General features: G+C 39.2%; 1 protein-coding gene across 2 annotated transcripts in view; it reads right to left on the bottom strand.

Moving 5' to 3' along the window:
- LOC128639132 (START domain-containing protein 10) overlaps positions 1-25,717 on the bottom strand; it is a 47,416-nt gene extending 21,699 nt beyond the window's left edge. The window contains exons 1-3 of one of the 2 annotated variants that reach the window (XM_053691316.1): positions 25,597-25,717; positions 6,718-6,865; positions 6,504-6,607 (exon numbers count right to left, since the gene is read on the bottom strand). In XM_053691316.1, the coding sequence (XP_053547291.1) occupies positions 6,504-6,607; positions 6,718-6,865; positions 25,597-25,644 (300 nt within the window). In that variant the 5' untranslated portion in view covers positions 25,645-25,717. Of the gene's footprint in view, positions 1-6,503; positions 6,608-6,717; positions 6,866-24,387 lie in introns of both variants that reach the window. The other variant, XM_053691307.1, reaches the window with a different exon arrangement.
- Between the last annotated feature and the right edge of the window lie 727 nt (positions 25,718-26,444).

Raw genomic sequence — 26,444 nt, 5'->3', positions numbered from 1 at the left:
CACAGCAGAGCTGTTATATAGCTCCTCCCCTAACTGCCATATCCAGTCATTCGACCGAAAACACGCAGAGAAAGGAAAAACCATAGGGTGCAGTGGTGACTGTAGTTTAAATGAAACAAATTACCTGCCTTAAAATGACAGGGCGGGCCGTGGACTGGATACACCACAAGAGAAATAAATTTATCAGGTAAGCATAAATTGTGTTTTCTCTTGTAAGGTGTATCCATCCATTATTTGTGGGATACCAATACCAAAGCTAAAGTACACGGATGAAGGGAGGGACAAGGCAGGTACTTAAACGGAAGGTACCACTGCCTGTAAAACCTTTCTCCCAAAATTAGCCTCCGAAGAAGCAAAAGTATCAAATTTGTAGAATTTTGAAAAAGTATGAAGCGAAGACCAAGTCGCCGCCTTGCAAATCTGTTCAACAGAAGCCTCATTTTTAAAGGCCCAAGTGGAAGCCACAGCTCTAGTAGAATGAGCTGTAATTTTCCTGGTTACAGGCTTTCGTGCCTGTATTAAGGTATCAATGACTGACTCGGAGAAGCCACGCTTTGATAAAATCAAGCGTTCAATCTCCATGCAGTCAGTCTCAGAGAAATTAGATTTGGATGGTGGAAAGGACCCTGAAGAAGAAGGTCCTGTCTCAGAGGCAGAGTCCATGGTGGAAAGGATGACATGTCCACTAGATCTGCATACCAGGTCCTGCGTGGCCACGCAGGCGCTATTAAAATCACCGATGCTCTCTCCTGCTTGATCTTGGCAATCAGTCGAGGGAGCAGAGGAAACGGTGGAAACACATAAGCCAGGTTGAAGGACCAGGGCGTTGCTAGAGCATCTATCAGCGTCGCCTTGGGATCCCTGGACCTGGATCCGTAACAAGGAAGCTTGGCGTTCTGTCGAGACGCCATGAGATCCAGTTCTGGTTTGCCCCAACGATGAATCAATTGTGCAAACACCTCCAGATGGAGTTCCCACTCCCCCGGATGAAAAGTCTGTCGACTTAGAAAATCCGCCTCCCAGTTCTCTACACCTGGGATATGGATAGCTGATAGGTGGCAAGAGTGAATCTCTGCCCAATGAATTATCCTTGAGACTTCTAACATCGCTAAGGAACTTCTTGTTCCGCCTTGATGATTGATGTAATCCACAGTCGTGATGTTGTCCGACTGAAATCTGATGTCCCTCAGAGTTGCTAACTGAGGCCAAGCCTGAAGAGCATTGAATATCGCTCTCAGCTCCAGAATATTTATTGGAAGAAGTGTCTCCTCCTGAGTCCACGATCCCTGAGCCTTCAGGGAGTTCCAGACTGCACCCCAACCTAGAAGGCTGGCATCTGTTGTTACAATTGTCCAATCTGGCCTGCGAAAGGTCATACCTTTGGACAGATGGACCCGAGATAGCCACCAGAGAAGAGAATCCCTGGTCTCTTGATCCAGATTTAGTTGAGGGGACATATCTGTGTAATCCCCGTTCCACTGACTGAGCATGCATAGTTGCAGCGATCTGAGATGTAAGCGTGCAAACAGCACTATGTCCATTGCCGCTACCATTAAGCCGATTACTTCCATGCACTGAGCCACTGAAGGGCGCGGAATGGAATGAAGAACACGGCAGGAATTTAGAAGCTTTGATAACCTGGACTCAGTCAGGTAAATTTTCATTTCTATAGAATCTATCAGAGTCCCTAGGAAGGAAACTCTCGTGAGTGGGGATAGAGAACTCTTTTCCTCGTTCACTTTCCACCCATGCGACCTCAGAAATGCCAGTACTACGTCCGTATGAGACTTGGCAATTTGGAAGTTTGACGCCTGTATCAGGATGTCGTCTAAATAAGGGGCCACTGATATACCCCGCGGCCTTAGGACCGCCAGAAGCGACCCTAGAACCTTTGTGAAGATTCTTGGGGCTGTAGCTAATCCAAAAGGAAGAGCTACGAACTGGTAATGCCTGTCCAGAAAGACAAACCTGAGAAACCGATGATGAACTTTGTGTATCGGAATGTGAAGATAAGCATCCTTTAGATCCACTGTAGTCATATATTGACCCTCCTGGATCATAGGTAGGATGGTACGAATAGTTTCCATCTTGAATGATGGAACTCTGAGGAATTTGTTTAAGATCTTTAGATCCAAAATTGGTCTGAAGGTTCCCTCTTTTTTGGGATCCACAAACAGATTTGAGTAAAAACCCTGTCCCTGTTCCTCCTTTGGAACTGGATGGATCACTCCCATAACTAGGAGGTCTTGTACACAGTGTAAGAATGCCTCTCTCTTTATCTAGTTTGCAGATAATTGTGAAAGGTGAAATCTCCCTTTTGGGGGGGGAAGCTTTGAAGATATACCTGGGATATAATTTCCAACGCCCAGGGATCCTGAACATCTCTTGCCCACGCCTGAGCGAAGAGTGAGAGTCTGCCCCCTACTAGATCCGTTACCGGATAGGGGGCCGTTCCTTCATGCTGTCTTAGAGGCAGCAGCAGGCTTTTTGGCCTGCTTACCTTTGGTTCCAGGTCTGGTTTGGCCTCCAGACCGTCTTGGACTGAACAAAAGTTCCCTCTTGTTTTGCATTAGAGGAAGTTGATGCCGTACTTGCCTTGAAGTTTCAAAAGGTACGAAAATTAGACTGTTTGGCCCTTGATTTGGACCTGTCCTGAGGAAGGGCATGACCTTTTCCTCCAGTGATATCAGCAATAATCTCCTTCAAACCAGGCCCAAATAGGGTCTGCCCCTTGAAGGGAATGTTAAGCAGCTTAGATTTTGAAGTCACGTCAGCTGACCATGATTTAAGCCACAGCGCCCTACGCGCCTGTATAGCAAAACCAGAATTCTTAGCCGTTAGTTTAGTCAAATGAACAATGGCATCAGAAACAAAAGAATTGGCTAGCTTAAGTGCTCTAAGCTTGCCAAGTATGTCATCCAATGGAGTCGCTACCTGTAAAGCCTCTTCCAGAGACTCAAACCAGAAAGCCGCAGCAGCAGTGACAGGAGCAATGCATGCAAGGGGCTGTAGGATAAAACCTTGTTGAATAAACATTTTCTTAAGGTAACCTAATTTTTTATCCATTGGATCTGAAAAAGCACAACTGTCCTCGACAGGGATAGTAGTACGCTTTGCAAGAGTAGAAACTGCTCCCTCCACCTTAGGGACTGTCTGCCATAAGTCCCGTGTGGTGGCGTCTATAGGAAACATTTTTCTAAAAATAGGAGGTGGAGAGAACGGCACACCTGGCCTATCCCATTCCTTAGTAATAATTTCTGTAAACCTTTTAGGTATTGGAAAAACATCAGTACACACCGGCACTGCAAAGTATTTATCAGTCTACACAATGTCTCTGGCACTGCAATTGTGTCACAGTCATTCAGAGCAGCTACCTCCTTTAGCAATACGCGGAGGTGTTCAAGCTTAAATTTAAATGTAGAAATATCAGAATCAGGTATCTTTCCTAAGTCAGAAATATCGCCCACAGACTGAAGCTCTCCTTCCTCAGCTTCTGCATATTGTGAGGCAGTATCAGACATGGTTCTTAAAGCGTCAGTATGCTCTGTATTTCGTCTAACCCCAGAGCTATCTCGCTTACCTCTAAATTCAGGTAGTCTGGCTAATACCGCTGACAGTGTATTATCCATGACTGCCGCCAGGTCTTGTAAAGTAATCGCTATGGGTGCCCTAGATGTACTTGGCGCCATTTGAGCGTGAGTCCCTTGAGCGGGAGTCAAAGGATCTAACACATGGGGAGAGTTAGTCGGCATAACTTCCCCCTCGTCAGAATCCTCTGGTGATAAATTTTTTAAAGACAGAATATGATCTTTATTGCTTAAAGTGAAATCAGTACATTTGGTACACATTCTAAGAGGGGGTTCCACCATGGCTTTTAAACATAATGAACAAGGAGTTTCCTCTATGTCAGACATGTTTATACAGACTAGCAATGAGACTAGCAAGCTTGGAAAACACTTTAAATCAAGTTAACAAGCAAATATAAAAAAACGGTACTGTGCCTTTAAGAAAAACAAATTTTGTCAGAATTTGAAAAAACAGTGAAAAAAGGCAGTTACACAAACGAAATTTTTACAGTTTGTATAATAAGCTAACAGAGCATTGCACCCACTTGCAAATGGATGATTAACCCCTTAGTTCAAAAAACGGATCAAAACAACGACATAGACGTTTTTAAACAGTCACAATCAACTGCCACAGCTCTGCTGTGGCCATACCTTCCCCAATAAATGACTTTAGGCCCTTTTGAGATGTCCTGCAGCATTCAGGGGACTTCTGAGGAAAAATGGATGTCTCAGTCTGTAATTTTAACTGCGCAAAAAAGCGCTAAAATAGGCCCCTCCCACTCATACTACAACAGTGGAAAGCCTCAGGAAACTGTTACTAGGCAAAAATAAAGCCAGCCATGTGGAAAAAATTAGGCCCCAATAATTTTTATCACCAGACACACATATAAAAATGATTAAACATGCCAGCAAACGTTTTATATTGTATTTATATAACGGTAATACCCCTGAGAGTAAGCATGATACCAGTCGTTATTAAATCACTGTATTCAGGCTTAACTTACATTAATTCGGTATCAGCAGCATTTTCTAGCATTTCGAATCCTAGAAAAAATTATAACTGCACATACCTCATTAGCAGAATAAACTGCACGCCATTCTCCCACTGAAGTTACCTCACTCCTCAGACATATGTGAGAACAGCAATGGATCTTAGTTACAACCTGCTAAGATCATAGAAAACTCAGGCAGATTCTTCTTCTACTTCTGCCTGAGATAAAACAGTACAACTCCGGTACCATTTAAAATAACAAACTTTTGATTGAAGAAAATAAACTAACTATTTTTTACCACTCTCTCTTACTACCTCCATGCGTGTTGAGAGTTGCAAGAGAATGACTGGATATGGCAGTTAGGGGAGGAGCTATATAACAGCTCTGCTGTGGGTGTCCTCTTGCAACTTACTGTTGGGAATGAGAATAGCCCACAAGTAATGGATGATCCGTGGACTGGATACACCTTACAAGAGAAATACATTTATCAATAAGTACAAATTCTGTTTTTTGTATTCTTAGACTCACGTAGAAAGTGGCAAACAAAACCTTGCTTGTAATTCATTTAACTTTCTAAATAGCCAGAAAACAAAATCCTAAAGGACAGACTGGCTCCCATCTTGTGGAACTCTCTGCCTCGCCCCACAAGACTCTCCCCTAGTTTTGAAAGCTTCAAGCGCTCCCTAAAGACTCTACTGTTCAGGGATGCATACAACCTATGATAACCTTACCTTATACCAGTTCCACTCCTCCACTGCTATCCCCTGAACCCCCTTAAGTCCAGCTGTTTGTAGATCACCTTCTTAAGAGCTAATTACAACAGTGCAACTCTTGGCAGGGCCCTCTACCCATCTGATCCCTTTAATTGTTTTGTTATACTACACTCTGTTTACAGCGCTGCGGAATCTGTTGGCGCTCTACAAATAACCGATAATAATAAAAGGACATACTAAATATCTGAAAGAGCCATCTGTGTCCAAGCCAGATGAGAAAGCCATCTATGAGACTGGGGATAAAACAGTCTAATTACCTGCAGACTTCCAATAATGAGTAAGATACAAATATAATTGGTACAAACTTCAATGGTTTTCTTAAGAGATCTTGAATCTTCTCAGAAATTTAGTTCAGAATTTGAAAATCAAGAATTTTCTGTTGTAAAAGAATGTAGATTTTTTTTTTAAATTCTACTAACTGGAATATAAAATGGCTAGTTTGTGACATGTTGCTAAATGGAAAGTCAAATTCCAGAAACTGCTAACATTTTAGATCAGACTATGAAGAGGACACTAAAACGAAACCTCTGGAAATTACAACTAGATTGCACTCATCATGCATCTCAATGTTCTTGACATTTTTTAAGATTTGGGCCATACGACACTCATACTATTTTTTTGTGTGGCTAGAGCACTGATTGGAGAACAGTTCAAACAGTTAGTTCACAAAAAAAAAAAAGAAATTACTTTTGAAGTGGACTGGCAGAGCACTGGGTATTAGAATTTCATTGCTATATTAAAAGGTAAGTTATACCATATCTTCATTAGGATGGATGAATTAAAGTCCATCTAAAATACTGTTTCCATTCTGATTATAGGAATTGGAAACTTTACCATCACTTTAATAACTGTACAGTGTATTAAAGCTATGCCTGCCTGGCCTTTTACAGTCAAATAACTGCATTTTATTCAAAGGGCATTAAGTTAAATAAAAAATTCAATAATGCATATAAAAAGTCACGTTTAAAGAATGTTCCTTTTTCTCATCAAAAAAGTGTAAGCTATAAAGAAGTGGGCAGCGTGCATTGTTATGATCCACAGTTATATCAAAAGACAAAGTATTCCCCCCCCCCAGCAGATTAACATTAAATGTTTTGCTAAAAATAAACCATTATACATTTGAAATGTCAATAGCAATGTAATCAGTTATAATATTTGAGACATGTACTTACTTTGTGTTTGACTGAGTAGTTTATAATCATGTAACAATCAGGGAGAATCAGCCATGAACGAAGCGTTACCACGTCACGATTCCTAAGTGGTTTAGGGCATTTCCCTTTAAAAAAAAAACACAACAGATTTCGCTCTAGATAGCCTACATTACATTCTTCACTCAAATACATCTTTCTTCTTCATATACAGAGCTCTGCTATCCATGGTACTTACAAGCGTAATATCCCACATCAACATTGGCAGAGAGTCGTGCAATATCAAAGGTTTCAATCATGCTCAAATCCCAATTTTTCCTATAACTTAGGTCATGCAGTACATCAAATACTGTGCTAGCGGACACATCTGGTAAGGTCAAGCGGCTCTAGAGGAAAGAGGAAAAAACTAATTGCTTAGGTGCAAAAAAAAAAAAGAAGTGCTGTACAATCTAAAATCCAAGGCACTACCAATTACCTTATAATCAGTCACACACAGAGTTGAAAAGCAGGGCTGTATGCTTAGGAGCCGGCCCATTTCTGGAGCACTATATGACAGTTTTTCAAGAATACTACAAGATGGCAGCACTATTTCCTGCCATGTAGTGCTCCAGATGCCTACCTAGGTATCTCTTCAATACAGAATATCATGGGAAAAAAGCAAATTTGATAATAGAAGTAAATTTAAAACTTGTTTTTAAAATGTTATGCTCTGTAAGACAAAATAATTTTTGGGGGTTTCATATCCCTTTAATTATATGGCTAGCACAGCCTGTATGTAGATATGTCACTGGCCTGCACGACCAAGCTATTTTATGGCTGATGTCAATACATTTTTCCAGTCAAATGAATCCCAAGAATTAGTTTAACTGCATGAATGTATATATTTTCTAAAGCACACTGTACATCTAGAAAAAAAATCCCACATTACATATTTGTCCATTTAAATACTTGTATAGGAATTGGCTGTATAATCAGTGTTTTTGATTTGTTCAAGAAAACGTTGCTGGAAATTAAAGATGTCTGATCACATAGTGGTAAGTGGAAAGAAGAAGAATAAATAAGAATCCCATATCACCCAAGTATATAGATGACAAAAAAGTGCCATATGGCTGGTATAGTCCACAAAGTTTCAATGGGCCATAAGCTTGCACAAGCATGGGTTTTAAACGCCATCCTTTAGTTATCAGGGTCAAAACAACCCAAAACACTGTCATAGGATGCCACATTTGCTATGAGTCAGTTTGTGAAATTTCCGCCCTTCTAGATCTGTCCTAGTCAACTGCAAATGCTATTATTGTGAAATGGAAGTGTCTAGGAGCAACAACAGCTTAGCCACAAAGAGGTAGACCACACAAACTCACAGAGTAGGACTGTCTAGTGGTGAAACTCGTAGAGTGTAAAAATCATCTGTTGCATCACTCACTACAGAGTTGTAAACGGTCTCTCTAAGTGACATCAAAAGAAGAAATGTGCATTGGGAGTATCATGAAATTGGTTTCCATGCCCCAGCAGTTGTACACAAGCCTCACATCAAAACGTGCAATGACAAATGTCAGCTGGAGTAGTAAAACGAGTTCTCTAAAGTGAGGAATCATGCATTATTATCTGGCAGTCTGATGGAAAAATCTAAATTTTATATCATTAAAAAAAGGATTAAACTCGATTTCCAATTAGAGAAAACAACTGTAAAAGTTGTTACATAATCTATCACTTATCCTGTTCTTGCAGTAAGCTCTATATAGGGAGACCTTTTGGATTCATAGCCTGGGGACACTTGAACCTAGGGGTATGAATAGAGATATTGACCTAGTGGCATTTTTGATTGACGAATGATGATGTTTTTTGGTGGTGAAATGAAGAGGGTATATATATATATATATATATATATATATATATATATATATATATATATATATATATATAATATAGAGAAAATAACTCATTGTGTAAACCACTTACAAATCTAAACAAGTCAAAAGAAGACTTGCTTTTAAACCAGAAACTCTCTGACTACACTGTTTCCAATGCAGCAAAGGAATCTGGGTAAGATATGCAAATGAGGTTCACAATGACTCACCTTTTTACTTTTAGCCTGCTTTTTAAAGACAGACTTCCCTTTATGCTATAGCACTGCTGCATTACACTGCTTTTATGCTTAGCTAGGGTTAGTACAGTGATTTAGACCAATCCCAGGGCAGCTGTTTCGTGATTTTGCCACTCATCAGCTGGAAGTAGGTTAAATCACTGCTTGGTAAAGTTCATTTCTGGGGGAAATTCAACAACAATTAAAATTATGGGGAGGCGAAAAGTGAGTTTAAAATCCTCCACTAAATACAAAATATAGAGAAAATAACTCATTGTGTAAACCACTTACAAATCTAAACAAGTCAGAAGACTTGCTTTAAACCCAGAAACTCTCTGACTACACTGTTTCCAATGCAGCAAAGGAATCTGGGTAAGATATGCAAATGAGGTTCACAATGACTCACCTTTTTACTTTTAGCCTGCTTTTTAAAGACAGACTTCCCTTTATGCAATAGCATAGAAAACGTTATGCCAAAAGCAGGCTAAAAGTAAAAAGGTGAGTCATTGTGAACCTCATTTGCATATCTTACCCAGATTCCTTTGCTGCATTGGAAACAGTGTAATGACCAATAATGAAGCCTAAGCCTCAAGATAGAGAAAGTGCGCTATCAAGCTAAAAGTATACACACCACATTAAAAGATATTTAAATTTATTAAATGAAATAGACAAATTACATAAAAACATATATAGAAATTAGCGGTAGGGACGTCTCCCTTGGATAAAAAATCAGTAGTCCGTGCAAATATTTGCAAATAGCAGCTAACAATTAATAGGATGTAAATAAATGTTAAAAAACAATCATAATCTTAAATGTATGGCATAACACTGATAATAATCATAAAAGCAAGGATTATTAATAAAAACAAGCACCAAGTCCAGAAATATAATCTCAGTGCAGATGGCCGTGTGCAAATGAGCATCAATATTGTAGCATTACGGCTAGAATTCGTAACAAATTGGTGCCACAAACAGATACAATGTACTGTACCGTGAGTCAAGAGGGTACTTGTAGGGTGTTACCGAGGAAAGGAAATCTTGCGGTCAAAGCTTGGACCTCTGCTGTAGTGACTGCCGTTCCTGGAAAAATAGAAGTGTACAGACCTCTGCACATGTGAGTCGGCGTCTGACGTCACAAACTTCCGCTCTTCTCAGGTAATGGATTGTCGTTCCAGCAGCGTGAGAAAAAAAACAGCTGATTGCTGTGTGCTGATGAAAACTTGCTGCAAGAGCAGATTTAACTGCTGTAGATGTATCCGTTGTTCCAATAGACTGGTAGGGCACAAGTTATCCCTTACCTTGGGATATACAAAGATACTGGTAACCCGGGTTAAAGTTGCAGTACAAGCTGTACTGAGATATCTCTTAGTGTTTCAAAGATACAATGTCACAGTGTCTTCTTGATAAAGCCCAAGGGAGGGCGAAACGCGTCGCTTGCATATGTGACACTGTGACATTGTATCTTTGAAACACTGAGAGATATCTCAGTACAGCTTGTACTGCAACTTTAACCCGGGTTACCAGTATCTTTGTATATCCCAAGGTAAGGGATAACTTGTGCCCTACCAGTCTATTGGAACAACGGATACATCTACAGCAGTTAAATCTGCTCTTGCAGCAAGTTTTCATCAGCACACAGCAATCAGCTGTTTTTTTTCTCACGCTGCTGGAACGACAATCCATTACCTGAGAAGAGCGGAAGTTTGTGACGTCAGACGCCGACTCACATGTGCAGAGGTCTGTACACTTCTATTTTTCCAGGAACGGCAGTCACTACAGCAGAGGTCCAAGCTTTGACCGCAAGATTTCCTTTCCTCGGTAACACCCTCCAAGTACCCTCTTGACTCACGGTACAGTACATTGTATCTGTTTGTGGCACCAATTTGTTACGAATTCTAGCCGTAATGCTACAATATTGATGCTCATTTGCACACGGCCATCTGCACTGAGATTATATTTCTGGACTTGGTGCTTGTTTTTATTAATAATCCTTGCTTTTATGATTATTATCAGTGTTATGCCATACATTTAAGATTATGATTGTTTTTTAACATTTATTTACATCCTATTAATTGTTAGCTGCTATTTGCAAATATTTGCACGGACTACTGATTTTTTATCCAAGGGAGACGTCCCTACCGCTAATTTCTATATATGTTTTTATGTAATTTGTCTATTTCATTTAATAAATTTAAATATCTTTTAATGTGGTGTGTATACTTTTAGCTTGATAGCGCACTTTCTCTATCTTGAGGCTTAGGCTTCATTATTGGTCATTTCCTTGTGTCTGATACAAGCAGAGATTGTATCTTTAGAGTAAGTGTTTAGCAATACCATCCTTAGCGCGCACCAATCCACTTTTTTAATTTATCTCTTGGAAACAGTGTAGTCAGAGAGTTTCTGGTTTTAAAGCAAGTCTTTTGACTTGTTTAGATTTGTAAGTGGTTTACACAATGAGTTATTTTCTCTATATTTTGTATTTAGTGGAGGATTTTAAACTCACATTTTGCCTCCCCATAATTTTAATTGTTGAGATAGATATATAGATATATATATATATATACATATAGATATATATATATATATATATATACATATAGATATATATAGATATATATATATGTGTGTGTGTACGTTTTTTTTAATGATCGATAAGTTGATAGTTTGAGCCCATTTTAAGTGTGAAAGTTTTTTTATAATTGGATCTGTGCTACAGGGAGTGGAGTAATCACTGTAAAGAGATCTATTTGAATAATGACTTTAAGGATCTTTATAATTTAAATTATGTATGCATTATAGATAAAAGTAATGTACTGTTATTATGACAACATAATTTTTAATAGATCTAGACTGGAATCTTCCCCTGATTTAAACAAGTAGTATGGGTGGTATATATGTATAAAGATACACACAAATATAGGTTTATATTCCTTTTACATATTGGTGGCTACATTTAGACACCAATCAGAAAGCACTACCCAAGTGCTGAACCAAAAATGGGCCGGCTCCTATGCTTACATTCCTGCTTTTTCAAATAAAGACAGCAAGAAAAATAAAAAAATTAATAGGAGTAAATTAGAAAGTTGCTTGCTCTATCTGAATTATAAAAGTTTAATTTTGACTAGACTATTCCTTAAGTTTAAAAATGTTTTGTTTTATTCTATATATTTTTTTTATTATAAACCAGACTGGGTACACATCCCATGACAACCCTGGGTGCTCACCAGCACTCTCAGGCAGCAGCACAGCTTTCAAAAACTCAGGCAGTTAACCCCAACCAAGCCTGGGTGCAAAGCCCATAGGGAAAATTGCCAAACAAAATTATTAACACAACACATAGAAAGTCTGGCACTCTTTATGTGTTGTGTTAAAATTTAGTCATGACGAGCATGATTATCTGATCGGAGCAGTTTACCGGTGGACCTGGGACCCAACCGGAAGTATGAGAAATACTACTTCTGGTAACGCACGCCGACGGGAACGGAGGTGAACAGCTCCGATATGACCACCGAGTCCTCGTCGGGGGAATCAGACGCCGGAGGAGACGTGGCGGCAGGAAACATAGCCGCAATCCCGGCCAACAGCAAGCCAGCCCGAGTCACTCAGAGGAAGACCCGTCAGGGGAAGAGACTTTAGTTATCAACATTTCTGACACTGTGCTTACTGAAGATCAAAGTAAGGTATTGGAAAAGGGACTATCCTTCTGTAAACAAGAGAGATGTAACTGGTTTAAATTAGAACAGGACCTGTACAAATTTAACAGAAGTTTAAAGCTAAAATCCTTTTTTTCCAACACAGATAGAAGAGAAATGTTTAGTAAGCAAGTGAAGGGAATTGATGACATGCTAACTATTAAGAATCTTGGATTGAGAAATAAAAGTGGTTTTGTTCCAACAGCATATGACCCGAGTATTGATGTATATATGAAATTAATAAAACGTGATTTAGATGTTTTAAAGAAAAAACAACTAAAGGAAAAATTTATACCTAACATGTCTAAAAAAGATAATGTGGCTCTAAAAACACTGATTGATAACAAGGGGTTAATTTGTAAACAGGCCGATAAAGGCGGAGCCACTGTGATCATGGAGAGAGATTATTATGTGAATGAAATAAAAGGTCAGCTGGCTAAAACTGATGTGTATATGCCTTTAACATATGATCCCTCTTCCAAGATCCAGTGTGATATAAAAAAATGTGTTGAGCGAGCTTACTTGAATGGTTTGATTGACAGCGAAACAAGGAAATTTCTGATTAAAAATGAGTTTATTGTTCCAGTATTATACACACTGCCCAAGGTTCATAAAAACCTTGGGGCCCCACCAGGACGCCCCATTGTAGCTGGCACTGATTCTATCTGCACAAATATATCCATTTACCTGGATAAGCTTTTGAGACCTTTTGTGTCACAAGCAATGTCATATATCAAAGATACAGATGATTTTCTATCTAAAATTGAGAACTTACCAGGTAATATGGATAAATGTATTTTGTATAGTCTTGATATTGTGAGTCTGTACACTGCTATACCCCACACTAGTGGGTTAGATTCTATTAGGTTAATGATGGCTAGAAGTAATAAATTTACAGTTATGCAGCAGCCGTTTATTATTGAACTAATGGAGATTGTGTTCTACTGTAATTACTTCCTGTTTGAAGATTCTTATTTTGTACAGAAGCAGGGTACTGCTATGGGGTCCAACGTCGCCCCTACCTATGCCAACATTTTTATGAGTTTATTCGAGGAAAAGTTTGTCTATGAGAACAATCTATTTCATCTGTGTGGCGCCACCTGGTGGCGCTACATAGATGACATATTTGGCATTTGGTGGGGTGACGTTGGCTCCCTTCAGCAGTTTGTTACAGATCTCAATATGGCTTCTAGATGTATTAAGTTTACCCTATCTTGGAGTGAAGAATCAATTAATTTTTTGGACACTAAAGTCTATAAGGATGGTTCATGTCTAAAGACAGATTTATATAGGAAAAAAACAGACAGAAATAGCCTTCTACACTTTTCTAGTGCCCATGCCCCTTCTTTAATCCAGTCACTACCATATAGTCAAATGCTTAGGGTTAAACGTATTGTTAAAGATGAAAAATTGGCCCTGCAAAGGTTAGATGAAATGGGTGTAAGATTTATTGAGCGTGGGTATCCTTATGATATGATACAGACAATTTTGAGAAAAGTTTTACAGACACCAAAGAATAGGGTCAATATGACAGATGTCAAAAAGAAAAAGGACCCTAATAGATTGGTTTTTGTTTCAGAATACAGTGCTAACAGTGCAGCAATACAAAAAATTGTTCGTAAGCATTGGAATGTTTTGAAAGAATGTAATCCAGAGGTTGCAGCATTCCAACAGCCTCCTATGCCAGCCTACACTAGATTACCCAGTCTTAGGGATAAATTAATTAAAGCTGATGTTGGGTCAAATAAGAAATCTAAACAAGGTTTTATTACATCAGAAAATAATGGTTGCTTCGCTTGCCTGAATTGTTCAAATTGCAACAATATGATAAAAGGTGACCTTTTTATACATCCCCAAACGGGTCAGAAATTCAGGATTAGGGGCTACTTTAATTGTAATGCAAACTTTGTAATATACCTAATTAAGTGTCCGTGTGGGTTAATTTATATAGGTGAAACGACCCAGCGGGTCAGAGATAGAATTATACAGCATAAATCCAACATAAGGACCAATAATTTAAATGCACCTGTAGCTTATCATTTTTTGAGCTGCAACCACACAATTGCACAACTGCGCTTTCAAATTATAGATTTTGTACAAAGCCCTAGGCGTGGTGGCAATAGAGAATTATTGTTACAAAAACGTGAGGCTTTCTGGATGAATAAGTTAAACACATTGGCTCCCAATGGAATGAATAGAGAATTGGATTTGAGTGTGTTCCTTTAAGAGGTGTAATAATACTAAGAGTTATGTGATAATCCTTGTTTCTCTGGCTCTTTGAATTCTGTGTATAATATCTTGCTATGACATCTGTTAAATGCATTTTAACTTTGTATTTTTTTTAAAAGAAATGTTTTTAAATAAATGTGGTGAAAAACATGTATTTTCAGGTATAAACCACTAGAAGTCACTATGACAGGCCTTCTTTTTGCCTTGTAAATGGTTAAATTAAAAAGGTGTGGTTTTACCTGGTTGTAGGTATTTAAGGTGATTATGTGTGATGTACAAGTTATGAACATGAATAAGGGTTTGTAGCCCGAAACGTTGTTCTGCTTTCCTGGCTCCCAGTTTGTGACAATAAAGAGAACCTCTGCATAAGGACTTTGTGGTGCGTCTGCTACTTTTGCTCTATATTACTTTGAGGATTTTTGCAGTAATCCTACTGCAGTATGCACCCTATTTAGGATTGAAGTGCTGGATTTCTGAATTGCTTGTGTTAAAAGCAAAATGGAAGAGTTAGTTACAGCATTTGGCCAAATAGTGATGTGTTTATGTGTGTGAATATGTGAGTATGAGTGAAGGAGCGACTCTAGACTCGAGATACAGGCTGGGGCTTGTTGCCTTAGCCCTATTCCAGTCGACACCATTATTGTTCAGTGTTCTCCACAGAAAATGCTTCCAGTAGGGTGGATTATGAAGTGGTAGAGCAGTGAATACGATAACATTTTCTCTGATTTATAAATGTTATTTAAAGGAATAGTTAAGTCATTTCATGATTCATATAGAGCAGCAATTTTAAGCAACTTTCTAATATACTCTTATTTTTTCTTTGTTCTCTTTGTATCTTTATTTGAAAAAGCAGGAATGTAAGCATAGGAGCCAGCCCATTTTTGGTTCAGCACCTGGGTAGCACTTTCTGAATGGTGTCTAAATGTAGCCACCAATCAGCAAGCACTACCCAGGTGCTGAACCAAAAATGGGCCGGCTCCTAAGCTTACATTCAAATAAAGATACTAAGAGAAGAAAATGTTATATTAGGAGTAAACTAGAAAGTTGCTTAAAATTGCATGTTCTATCTGAATCATGAAAGTTTTATTTTGGCTAGCATATCCCTTTAAGCTATCCAAAGCACGCAATATTTACTAAAAAATTATTTATTGATATATTGTGCAACAAACATTGAAAAAATGCTTTTTTTTTAGCTTAAAGGGACACTGAACCCAAATCTTTTCTATTGTGATTCAGATAGAGCATTCAATTTTAAACAACTTTCTAATTTACTCCTATTATCACATTTTTTTCATTCTCTTGCTTTCTTTATTTGAAAAAATAGGCATCTAAGCTATTTTTTTGGTTCAGAACCATGGAAAGCTCTTCTTTAATGGTGGGTGAATTTACCCACCAATCAGCAAGAACAACACAGTGTGTTCACCAAAAATGGGTCGGCATCTAAACTTACATTCTTGCATTTCAAATAAAGATACCAAAAGAATGAAAAGAATTTGATAATAGGAGTAAATTAGAAAGTTGTTTAAAATTACATGCTCTATCTGAATCACGAAAGAAAAAAAATTGAGTTCAGTGTCCCTTTAATATTGTTTTAAATTTTAGATGGGTGGTCAGTAAAATTAGCTGGGTGGTATGCCCATTAAATAGGTCCTGGGGAGAACAGCGTTTGTGCATGATGTAGTGGCAGCCATACCCTACCCTACCCTACTTGAAACAGGAAAATGAAATACAGCACCCACCACTCACAGAAGCACGGAGAAGGCTTACCAAGCCCAGCAAGATCCACAAAGAACAGTATTCTCCAGATGTGATCAATAAAAACGACCTTTATTGTGTATACAGGGTCCAAATAAGCAACATTTTAGGCTGACACAGCCCTTTTTGAAGCTACCTCTCACTGCCTTGCTGTGTCTGTGAGACAGGTTCAACCATCCAGCATTATGTTAAATTGATCCTCCTCACAAAAGCTGGCTCTGTGGGCTGCTAAATGACTCTATACAGAGTGGTCTTCTCTGATGGATTTGCATTCAGTGCAAAATTAGTTTGTGACAGCATCAGACAGCCTCACGCCTGGGTGGGTAAGGAGGAGGTAAGAGGTATGCATAGATTATAGCTACGCACATTGAAATAGCACTGTTTTAGGGGTCTGCATATATGTATTGTCACCTTGTGCCTGCCTGTTGTCTATCCTCATACTGCACCCCTTCATGTTATCACATTATTTCTATCTGTAAATGATAATATTGGGTTTACCTGTGTCCTGCCCTTGGGCAGAAGCCTTACTACAGGGGTCTCAGAAGTCTGAATTAAGACCTGGCTCACAACTCTAAAGGCCCCTTCTAGTTCTTCAGTCAGTAGTGGCATTTCTACAGGGGCTTCAGTGTGGTCTGGGTTGGAACTACATCATGTTTGGTGCTTCTACGTGCCCCCACCCCGCAAGAGAGGGCTCACAAACCGAAAGTGTATAAATTTGCCTTTATGATGGTAGGGTTTCCAAGATGGCCACCAGAGTGTAGTTGCACAGAAAAACCTGCCATTGTAGCAGCTCATATTGATGGTGCTTATAGAGGTCTGTGTGTGCCTGTTTTTATGTGATTGAGAATGTCTGGGATATATATTGTGTGTACATGTGGATGTCTGTTATTTCTCTTGTAAGGTGTATCCATTCCACTGATTCATCCATTACTTGTGGGATATTCTCCTTCCCAACAGGAAGCTGCAAGAGGACACCCACAGCAGAGCTGTCTATATAGCTCCTCCCCTAACTGCCACTCCCAGTCATTCTCTTGCAGCTCTCGACAAGAAAGGAAGTATCAAGAGATATGTGGTGATTTAGTGTAGTTTATCTTCAATCAAAAGTTTGTCAAGTGGGTGCAATGCTATTTTAGTCTATTATACACACTGTAAAAATTTCGTAGAGTTTACTGCTTTTTTTCACTGTTTTGCAGTTTATGTGATTGTTTTTTTCCCTTAAAGGCACAGTACCGTTTTTTATATTCTGCTTTTTCACATTTATTAAAGTGTTTTCCAAGCTTGCCGGTCTCATTACTATTCTGTTAAACATGTCTGACATAGAGGAAACTCCTTGTTCATTATGTTTAGAAGCCATTGTGGAACCCCCTCTTAGAATGTGTACCAAATGCACTGATCTTACTATAAATTTTAAAGACCATATTCTGGCTTTAAAAGATTTATCACCAGAAGAAATTGACAAGGGGGAAGTTATGCCGACTAACTCTCCCCACGTGTCAGAACCTATAACTCCCGCTCAAGGGACGCCAAGTACATCTAGCGCGCCCATTGTGTATACTTTACAAGACATGGCGGCAGTTATGAATCATACCCTTACAGAGGTATTGTCCAAACTGCCAGGGTTACAAGGAAAGCAAGACAGCTCTGGGGCTAGAACAAATACAGAGCTCTCTGATGCTTTAGTAGGAGAGCTTCTATCTGTGGGTGATTTTTCTGATTCAGGGAAGACACTTCAACCTGATTCTGATATGTCTACATTTAAATTTAAACTTGAACACCTCCGCGTGTTGCTCAGGGAGGTTTTAGCAACTCTGGATGACTGTGACACCATTGTAGTCCCAGAGAAATTGTGTAAGTTGGATAAATACTATGCAGTGCCTGTTTACACTGATGTTTTTCCAATCCCTAAGAGGTTTTCAGAAATTATTACTAAGGAATGGGATAGACCAGGTGTACCATTCTCTCCCCCTCCTGTTTTTAAAAAGATGTTTCCTATAGATGCCGTTACACGGGACTTGTGGCAGACGGTCCCTAAGGTGGAGGGAGCAGTCTCTACCCTAGCGAAGCGTACAACTATCCCGGTCGAGGACAGTTGTGCTCTTCTAGATCCAATGGACAAAAAATTAGAGGGTTACCTTAAGAAAATTTTCCTCTTGCATGCATTGCCCCAGTCACTGCTGCTGCGGCTTTCTGGTTTGAGTCTCTAGAAGAGGCTCTACAGGTAGAAACCCTGTTGGATATCCTTGACAAGCTTAAAGCTCTTAAGCTAGCCAATTCATTTGTTTCTGACACCGTTGTTCATTTAACCAAGCTAACGGCTAAAAACTCAGGTTTTGCTATTCAGGCGCGTAGGGCGCTATGGCTTAAATCCTGGTCAGCTGACGTTACTTCAAAGTCTAAGCTTCTCAACATTCCCTTCAAGGGGCAGACCCTATTCGGGCCTGGACTGAAGGAGATAATTTCTGATATTACTGGAGGAAAAGGTCACGTTCTTCCTCAGGATAGGTCCAACAAATTAAGGACCAAACAGACTAATTTTCGTTCCTTTATGCAGGCGTCAAATTTTCAAATCGCCAGGTCCCATATGGACATTGTTCTGGCATTCCTGAGGTCTCATGGGTGGAAGGTGAACGAAGAAAAGAGTTCTCAATCCCCTCTCACAAGAGTTTCCTTCCTAGATTCTGTAGAAATGAAGATTTACCTGACAGAGGCCAGGTTGTCAAAACTTCTAAATTCCTGCCGTGTTCTTTATTCTACTTCTCGCCCTTCGGTGGCTCAGTGTATGGAAGTAATCGGCTTAATGGTAGCGGCAATGGACATAGTGCCGTTTGCCCGCCTACATCTCAGACCGCTGCAACTTTGCATGCTCAGTCAGTGGAATGGGGATTACACAGATTTGTCCCCTCTACTAAATCTGGATCAAGAGACCAGGGATTCTCTTCTCTGGTGGTTATCTCGGGTCCATCTGTCCAAGGGTATGACCTTCCGCAGGCCAGATTGGACAATAGTAACGACAGATGCCAGCCTTCTGGGCTGGGGTGCAGTCTGGAACTCCCTGAAGGCTCAGGGCTCGTGGACTCAGGAGGAGGCACTCCTTTCGATAAACATTCTGGAACTAAGAGCGATATTCAATGCTCTTCAGGCTTGGCCTCAGCTTGCTGCGGTCAGGTTCATCAGATTTCAGTCAGACAATATCACGACTGTAGCCTACATCAACCATCAAGGGGGAACAAGGAGTTCCCTAGCAATGTTGGAGGTTTCAAAAATAATTCTATGGGCAGAGGTTCACTCTTGCCATCTATCAGCTATCCATATCCCAGGAGTAGAGAACTGGGAGGCGGATTTTCTAAGTCGGAAGACTTTTCATCCGGGGGAGTGGGAACTCCATCCGGAGGTATTTGCACAGTTGATTCAACTTTGGGGAAAACCAGAACTGGATCTCATGGCGTCTGGTCAGAACGCCACGCTTCCTTGTTACGGATCCAGGTCCAGGGATCCCAAGGCAGCGCTGATAGATGCTCTAGCTGCGCCTTGGTCCTTCAACCTGGCTTATGTGTTTCCACCGTTTCCTCTGCTCCCTCGTCTGATTGCCAAGATCAAGCAGGCGAGAACTTCGGTGATTTTGATAGCACCTGCGTGGCCACGCAGGACTTGGTATGCAGATCTGGTGGACATGTCATCCCTTCCACCATGGACTCTGCCGCTGAGGCAGGACCTTCTACTTCAGGGTCCTTTCAACCACCCAAATCTAATTTCTCTGCGTCTGACTGCTTGGAGATTGAACGCTTGATTTTATCAAAGCATGGTTTCTCTGAGTCGGTCATTGATACCTTAATTCAGGCTCGAAAGCTGGTCACCAGGAAAATCTATCATAAGATATGGTGTAGATATCTTCATTGGTGTGAATCCAAAGGTTACTCATGGAGTAAGGTCAGGATTCCTAGGATATTATCTTTTCTCCAAGAAGGATTGGAGAAGGGATTGTCAGCTAGTTCCTTAAAGGGACAGATTTCTGCTCTGTCTATTCTTTTGCACAAGCGTCTGGCTGATACTCCAGATGTTCATGCGTTTTGTCAGGCTTTAGTTAGAATCAAGCCTGTGTTTAAACCTGTTGCTCCGCCATGGAGTTTAAATTTAGTTCTTAAGGTTCTGCAAGGGGTTCCGTTTGAACCTTTGCATTCCATAGATATTAAACTTTTATCTTGGAAAGTTCTGTTTTTAGTAGCTATCTCCTCGGCTCGAAGAGTTTCGGAGTTATCTGCTTTACAATGCGATTCCCCTTATCTCATTTTCCATGCAGATAAGGTAGTGTTACGTACCAAACCTGGTTTTCTTCCTAAGGTGGTATCTAATAAAAATATCAATCAGGAAATTGTTGTTCCTTCACTATGTCCTAATCCTTCTTCAAAGAAGGAACGTCTTTTACACAATCTTGATGTGGTTCGTGCTTTAAAATTTTATTTACAAGCTACGAAGGATTTTCGTCAAACATCTGCTTTGTTTGTGGTCTACTCTGGACAGAGGAGAGGCCAAAAGGCTTCGGCAACTTCTTTCTTTTTGGCTAAGAAGTATAATCCGCTTAGCTTATGAGACTGCTGGCCAGCAGCCTCCTGAAAGAATTACAGCTCATTCCACTAGAGCGGTAGCTTCCACATGGGCTTTTAAGAATGAGGCTTCTGTTGAACAGATTTGCAAGGCGGCGACTTGGTCTTCGCTTCATACTTTTTCTAAATTCTACAAATTTGATACTTTTGCTTCTTCGGAGGCAATTTTTGGGAGAAAGGTCTTACAGGCAGTGGTGCCTTCCGTTTAAGCGCCTGCCTTGTCCCTCCCTTCATCCGTGTCCTATAGCTTTGGTATTGGTATCCCACAAGTAATGGATGAATCCGTGGACTGGATACACCTTTTACAAGAGAAAACAAAATTTATGCTTACCTGATAAATTTATTTCTCTTGTGGTGTATCCAGTCCACGGCCCGCCCTGTCATTTTAAGGCAGGTGTTTTTTATTTTTAAACTGCAGTCACCACTGCACCCTATAGTTTCTCCTTTCTATTGCTTGTCTTTGGTCGAATGACTGGGAGTGGCAGTTAGGGGAGGAGCTATATAGACAGCTCTGCTGTGGGTGTCCTCTTGCAGCTTCCTGTTGGGAAGGAGAATATCCCACAAGTAATGGATGAATCCGTGGACTGGATACACCACAAGAGAAAAATTTATCAGGTAAGCATACATTTTGTTTTCTCTTGACAGTGCAGCTTATCTGTGATGACAAGTGCCCACAGGCATGTTACTTTTTAGTGACTGTGAATAAACGGTTATTCTTTATTTAAATGTCAACTTCAGTAGCTTCAGTTTTTGTTACATTTTACTTTACTATATAGTGGCAACACATTTGCAAAATAAAGTTACAGAAGTAAATTACAAACCTTAATATATTTTGTAAATCAAACTAATACATTAATACTTGTTGGTTTAAGTGTATGGTTAATACATGACAAGAGGAGTGGGGAGTGTTGTTGCTCTCTCTTAAAATTGCTTGGTCCCATTTTTTATTGTCCCAGTTCATCCCTATACCTGCACATGTGGCTACAGCAGTATTTATAGATCAACATGTGCCATGGGGGAGCCAATCCGAACTTGAGTCTGGATGAAAAGAGGGCTTGTCCTGTCATTGTGTTAAAAAAATCTCCATTGTTTTTGAGTTGAAATAATAATATTAATTAAAAAAAAAAAAAAAAAAAGAAAACTTCACATGAGGTAAAGATATGTGGAAAGGTCAGACTACACTGATTACCTCTACCTGTAACTTAGAACAAGTAATCTGTTTAGAATGGTGGAGTAATGGAACAATAGTCATATACTCCTCATATACTGAGCAGCAGTGGGCATGAGATGTGACGGCTAAGCTCAGGATTATTGGTATATTTTAAGGTTGGGGGTGATACAATAGGGTCCTGTAGCAACCACAGGATGGCATACAGCTGCCACTGCAAATACCCTAAAACTGGGGTCCACAAATGTTTCAAATTTTGGGGGCCAGTAAGATTATTTAGGACATACGTTTAGGAGCCAACAGTGGTATTTGTATATAGATATATGGAGCATGCAACTTTAAACAACTTTCCGATTTACTTCTATTATATAATTTCCTTTGTTCTTTTGGTATCGTTTGTTGCTAAGCATACCTTTGTAGGCTCAGGAGCAGCAATGCATTATTGTGATCTAGATGGAGACTGGTGGCTACACACACACATTTTGTCATTGGTTTAACCGATGCGTTTAGCTAGCTCCCAGTAGTGCATTGCAGTTCTTTGAACAAAAGATTTCAGGAGAATGAAACTAATTAAACAATACAAGTAAAATGGAAAGGTGTTAAAGATCGCATGCGCTATCTGAATCATGAAAAAAAATGTTGGGTTTAATTTCCTTTTAAGCACCAACAGTATTGAAAGCAGGACTGTTATATTTCTTCAAACAAGAATATTTAAGATGCGATATACAATATATGAAAAAAGGATAGGTATAGAACTACTATTTTCATCAAATTAATGTTCAATACATAAACCATACACTCATATTTCATTAATGGAGATAGGGGGGTGCCCTAGTGATGAGTATATAATATTATATCAAAAAAAGAAAAAAACACTATTTGGCACACACTTACACACATAGGTAAATCTGCAACAAGGGAGCCCCACAAAAAATAAAACAACTTTTACTTGCAAATATTAAAATATAAAGCATTCTACATGGGACGAGTATATGTAAAAAAACACACAGATAAAAATAAGGTAGCCCTGTCGGAGTATCTGGATTTAACACACTAAGAAATGTGTTTATTCAAAATAAAAGCGAAAGTCCAGGCGAAATGTGCGTTAAGCGTTCGCCTGTCTGTGAGTAGTCTGGATAATATTACACTCCATTAATGTGCTCTCTGTAAGTATTAAACTGGTAATTTTAGTGATTGTTGCTATTCCTTAGTCACTGCAAGTCCAACCCTGCACCCACCTTTGCTGGGTATCATACAAACATAGTCAGTAATTTATTAGGGATCTTTTTCTATCTCAGTGGACATTTTACAATAATTGTAAGTAACTGCCTACCGAGAGATAGTCTGCTAAGTCCAACCCTGCACCCACCTTTGCTGGGTATCATACAAACATAGTCAGTAATTTATTAGGGATCTTTTTCTATCTCAGTGGACATTTTACAATGGGCCTCTTAAAGTGTTGGAATTTGCTTAACATTGGATACTGAAGAGCATTAATGATTATGGGGCCGAATTATCAAGCTCCGAATGGATCTTGATGCCCCTTGTTTCCAGCGAGCCTTCAGGCTCGCCGGAAACAGAAGTTATGAAGCAGCAGTCTAAAGACCGCTGCTCCATAACTTTTCCGCCTGCTCTGAGGCGGCAGACAGAAATCTACCCGATCGAATATGATTGTTGTTGATTGACACCCCCTGCTAGCGGCTGATTTCCCGCAAATCTGCAGGGGGCGGTTTTGCACAAGCAGTTCTGGTGAACTGCTTGTGCAATGATAAATGCCTACAGCGTATGCTGTCTGCATTTATCGATGTGCAGCTGACATGATCCGCTACATCGTATCATGTCCGCTAGCACTTTGATAAATATACCCCTATGGCTTTATTTTTTAGTGTGTTAAATCTAGATAATCCGACAATGATACCTTGTTTTTATCTGTGTGTTTTTTTACATATAATCATCCCATGTAGGATGTTTTATATTTTAATATTTGCAAGTAAAAGTTGTTGTTTTATTGTTTGGCTCCCTTTTTGCGGATTTACCTATGTGTTTAAGTGTGTGCCAAATAGTGTTTTTTCTTTTTTGATATGTGATATACACTATATTAGTTTAACTATGAGAATAAAAATAGCTTCCTTACCATGTAATATAAGAAATAAAATAAATTTGTATTTTTATTTTGACCACTAAGTTATTTCTAACATTGTCTCATCCAAACCATTTTATACAGAAATTAGTTCCAAACTTCAGTACTTATAGACCTCCAATAGAATTAATTGATTTCTCTACTTGAGCACAATCCATATAGTAGGTACTGGTCAAATTCTGTAATTGTAAGCGCCCAGGGGTACTGACGTTGGGAAGCCTTGTTTTAGACTGTACTGACCTTAACTGTGTGTACGGTCCCATAGCCTGAAGATTTATCTTCGGGTTTCATCCACACACACATACCCCTTTTGTTGTACGAACAAATCCATCCTTCTTCTGCTAGACATTGCTTGCGTAAAGATGCAAACATTTCATCATCAGGAACACTACACATAAGATCTTGGCGAGCCATGAAAAGACTGTGGATCACTGCAGACTACCAAAGTTTTTAGTTTCCTAATATTTCCTTTAGTGCAGGAGGGACAAGAGTCTCTTATTTTCAGAAACCCTAGGTTATGACTCAATTCCTTTTGTTCTTGAGACTTTTGGTGTACAAATGCTTCTAGTAGTCTTGGTGATAATAAATAAGGGGTCTACAATAGTCCAAAGTTAAAATGTAATAGAGGATGACTCTGTTAATGAAAGGATTTTTGTAAAGGGTGTCTCTGGAATTTAGCATTGGGTGTATTTCTGGTAGTTCATGTAAAATGTTGATAGCATCATGCTTCTCTGTAAGCCCTTAAAGATTTTGTTGTAGTAATGCCACTCTTGATTAGTTGGTGATGAAAGAAGGTGTCTTTCTCCTCATAGTGAAACAAGTAGTAGTGGTTACTAATGAAAATTATTCTGCAACAAGTTGTTTTAGTAAGCTTTGGTGATGCAGTAGTGGAAGCTGCTTCTTGAGATAATGGAGCAAAAGGGATTCTTATAGAAAGGATTATGGTGAAGCATGCCCCTAGCAGCTCTAGTAAGAGGATAGCCTATAGATTGATCCTAAAGAAATATAAACTTTTTTTATATTTATATAAATTGCCAGGTTCCAATGGTCCTTCATATAGTAAGATTTCGTTCACGTAGCTTACTTTAATTCCTATTTCTCAAACATCATTCTGAACTACACTATAGATGCATTAAATCTGCAGATCTACAAAAATAAATCAAGAGTAATCCTTTACCGAGGCAGCAGTCCGGTGTTTAAAGTTTCCTGTTTTTTGAAAGTCAGATATAATAATACCTCACTCCCTACTGATAACTAATGTCAGCAACTAATCTTCCCTTTGTTAATCATTTATCTGAGTCATTTAGCTGATCCCTTATACAGGATTTGTTATGCGTCCACTGCAGGTTAACCCTGGTTTCTCATTGCTTCCCAGGTACTAACAGGTGTTCTGGGCAGCAGACTAGTAACAAATGCACCGCCTGCTACATTACACGTATGAAGTCCCACCTGGAAAGAGACAGAAGTTTTCCTAATTGGTCCTTCCACCACCGGCATAACTGTCAATCAAACTAAATTCTCCACTGCGAAGAGAAGGGTCTGGCAGCAGACTGAAGCTCCATTCTAGACAGGAAACATGTGACCTCCACTCAAATGTTTTTTTTGTTTGCTTTTTTTTTTTTTTTTAAATCAACTTTAATGTAACAAACAACCTATAGCCAATCATTCTGAAAACTAAACATTTTGCAGCTTTCTTATTCTTAAAGGGACATGAATCCTAAATTTTGTCTTTCATGATTTAGAAAGAGCATGCAGTTTTAAACAACTTTCTAATTTACTTCTATTATCTAATTTGCTTCATTCTCTTGATATTCTTAGCTGAAAAGCATATCTAGATAGGCTCAGTAGCTGCTGATTGATTGCTGCACATAGATGCCTCCTGTGATTGGCTCTCCCATGTGCATTGGTCTTTCTTCAACAAAGGATATCTAAACAATGAAGCAAATTAGATAATAGAAGTAAATTGGAAAGTTGTTTAAAATTGTATTCTCTATCTGAATCATGAAAGAAAAAATGTGGGTTTAGTGTCCCTTTAATGTTCATTCATAGTGGTTTATAATTATCATTTATAAGGTAACCACTGTGAATGAAGATTAAGAACAAGAAAGCTGCAAAATGTAAAAGGCTGAAGTTTTATTTTAAATAAATTAATACACTTTCCAAAACCCTAAACAAACTTACATTTTATATAAAAAAATCATCTGATATTGCAATAAACAGATGGCAAACATGGCACAATTTTGATTATGTTTTGAATAAGTAACTGATATTTTAAATGAGTTAAAATCCTTTGGACC

Source organism: Bombina bombina, chromosome 1, assembly GCF_027579735.1.
Source record: "Bombina bombina isolate aBomBom1 chromosome 1, aBomBom1.pri, whole genome shotgun sequence".
NCBI lineage: Eukaryota > Metazoa > Chordata > Amphibia > Anura > Bombinatoridae > Bombina > Bombina bombina.
Note: the sequence above shows the minus strand (reverse complement) of the source record. Positions and strands in the feature narration are given on the sequence as shown.